The following is a 2,046-nucleotide window of genomic DNA, read 5'->3' as shown; positions in this document are numbered from 1 at the left end:
ACGGTCTCCGGTCACCTAATGACTTGGGGACCATGTGTAGCGGTGATGACCCGGCACCAGAAGAGGGGCGGACGCATCCGAGCTCAAGCATATGCTCGAATTCTTGCCTTGCGATCTTGTAACGGTCAGGAGCGAGACGACGAGCACGTGCAAACACCGGCGCTCCTACTGTCACAATTTGGTGAGTGACATGCTGGCGTACCGGGTCTTCAAGAGATGGAGCACGGAAGAGATCGATAAAGTCTTCCAGAAGTGTAGACCACGGCGGAGAGACTTTGGCATGAGCTTGCACGAGACGCAAAGGTGGTAAACGATTTCACGCCTTGAACTGTTAGGTGGGTCTCAGAATCCAGGAGACGGCTATGTCGTAGGTCTACCACAAGCTTAAAATGCCAAAGAAAATCTGCACCGATGATTGATACACGCACGTCAGCGACTAAGAAAATCCATAGAAACGTGCGTCTCAAGCCAATGTCAAGCGTAACGGACCTGTGTCCGAAGGTCCTTATGGTTGAACCATTGACAGCAGTGACAGGCGGCGTGGTCTGACGTCGGCGGCGGTCCTCCAGCGTAGGAGGAACGACACACACTTCGGCACCTGTGTCGATGAGGTACCGGACTTTCGTGACGCGATCAGTGACGTGGAATAGGCGGCTGTATGGCGGGCCTGAAACACTGGCCGCCGTCAGTGCGTGGCCCGTGCGTTTCCCGCAAACTGGCATGGCTGATTGCACTGACGAGCGCGTGCTCCGTATCGGCGGTGGTACCAGCAGACGCTTCGAGGCAGACTTGGTGATCTGTCGCGGCTTTGGTGTCGCTGTCGTGACGCACTGCCTCGGTGGTCTGCTTTGAGCGAGCTGAGTTCAGCGGCCAGCTGGTCCACTTTGCAGTTGAGCTCCTCGTTAGCTTGAAGGAGACGGTCCAAGCGGTCGTCGCGGACCGGCGCAAAGGGGGAAGAGTCACGTTGTCTCTCGATTCCAGATATGGCCGGGGTGCCGACATCCATAATTTTGTCGGCCATTTGTGCCAGTGAGTCGAGGGTTTCTGTTGAGGACACGCTCAAGATCATCCGCACCTGGTGTGGCAGTCGCTGTAGGAAGAGCTCGCGTAGAATGTATGCGTCCAATGCAGCAGACCGGTCCCCAATCAGATGCCGCATGCGACGCAGAAGCTCCGTGGGCTTTCGGTCACCGAGCTCCTCCGCGGTGAGTAGCTGCTGCAGCCTACGCTGTTCCGACTCGGTTGTCCGGCGTATAAGCTCTGTTTTAAGAGTGTCGTAGAGTGTGTCAGGAGGCGGAGAGCGCAGAATGTCCCTTACGATGGCGATGACAGCAGGTGGTAAAGCTCCGATGACGTAGCCGTACCTTGCTGTTTGCGATGTTAGTCGATGTCGTCGGAAGAGAGGCTCGACGCTCAGAAACCAGAGTTCTGAGTCCGACTGCCAAAACTCCGGTAGCTTGAGAGTAGCGACGACAGGTTCGGGTACCATGGGATTCGGTGTGACGTCGCTGTTGGGTGTGGTGTCCATGATCAGCCGGAATGAACGAGGCTGAAGGTGTTTACCGTGGACACTCGGTGCGTTGGCGAAGGAACGAGCAGGTGGCGCGTTGCCGTCGGAAGTCCAGGGTCACCACTTGTGGGAAGACGTGATGGCGTTTGGTTGCCCACATTTATTTATGCACTGTCACAGACGCTGTTGCTTTTGCCGCCGTTCTTGCCGTCTTGTCGCCGTTCTACCTCGCGCTCAGCTCGAACGTGCGGAGCAGCCGAGGCGCAACATCGTCGTCGTCGTCGAGACGCTGACGGCTCGCCATACTGTCCATCATGTGCTCGAATGTTGCAGGCGCATTGCAAAGGCCAAATGGCAATGACTGTGAATTCGTACAGGCCATCTGGTGTGATTAACGCGGTCTTTGGACGTTCAGAGTCGGTCATCGGGACTTGCCAACAACCCGAACGCAAGTCGAGCGAAGAGAAGAATTCGGCGCCTTGTAGACAATCGAGGGCGTCGTCTATGCGGGGAAGAGGGTAAACATCTTTCCTAGT

General features: G+C 56.4%; 1 protein-coding gene across 1 annotated transcript; it reads right to left on the bottom strand.

The window, feature by feature from the left end:
* Window positions 1-685: 685 nt before the first annotated feature.
* Window positions 686-1,528, bottom strand: LOC119448753 (uncharacterized). The gene has a single exon (XM_037711975.1). It carries the CDS (start codon window positions 1,526-1,528, stop codon window positions 686-688), a length of 843 nt encoding a protein of 280 aa, XP_037567903.1.
* Between the last annotated feature and the right edge of the window lie 518 nt (window positions 1,529-2,046).

The sequence above is a fragment of the Dermacentor silvarum genome, chromosome 4 (assembly GCF_013339745.2).
Source record: "Dermacentor silvarum isolate Dsil-2018 chromosome 4, BIME_Dsil_1.4, whole genome shotgun sequence".
Classification (NCBI taxonomy): domain Eukaryota; kingdom Metazoa; phylum Arthropoda; class Arachnida; order Ixodida; family Ixodidae; genus Dermacentor; species Dermacentor silvarum.
Note: the sequence above shows the minus strand (reverse complement) of the source record. Positions and strands in the feature narration are given on the sequence as shown.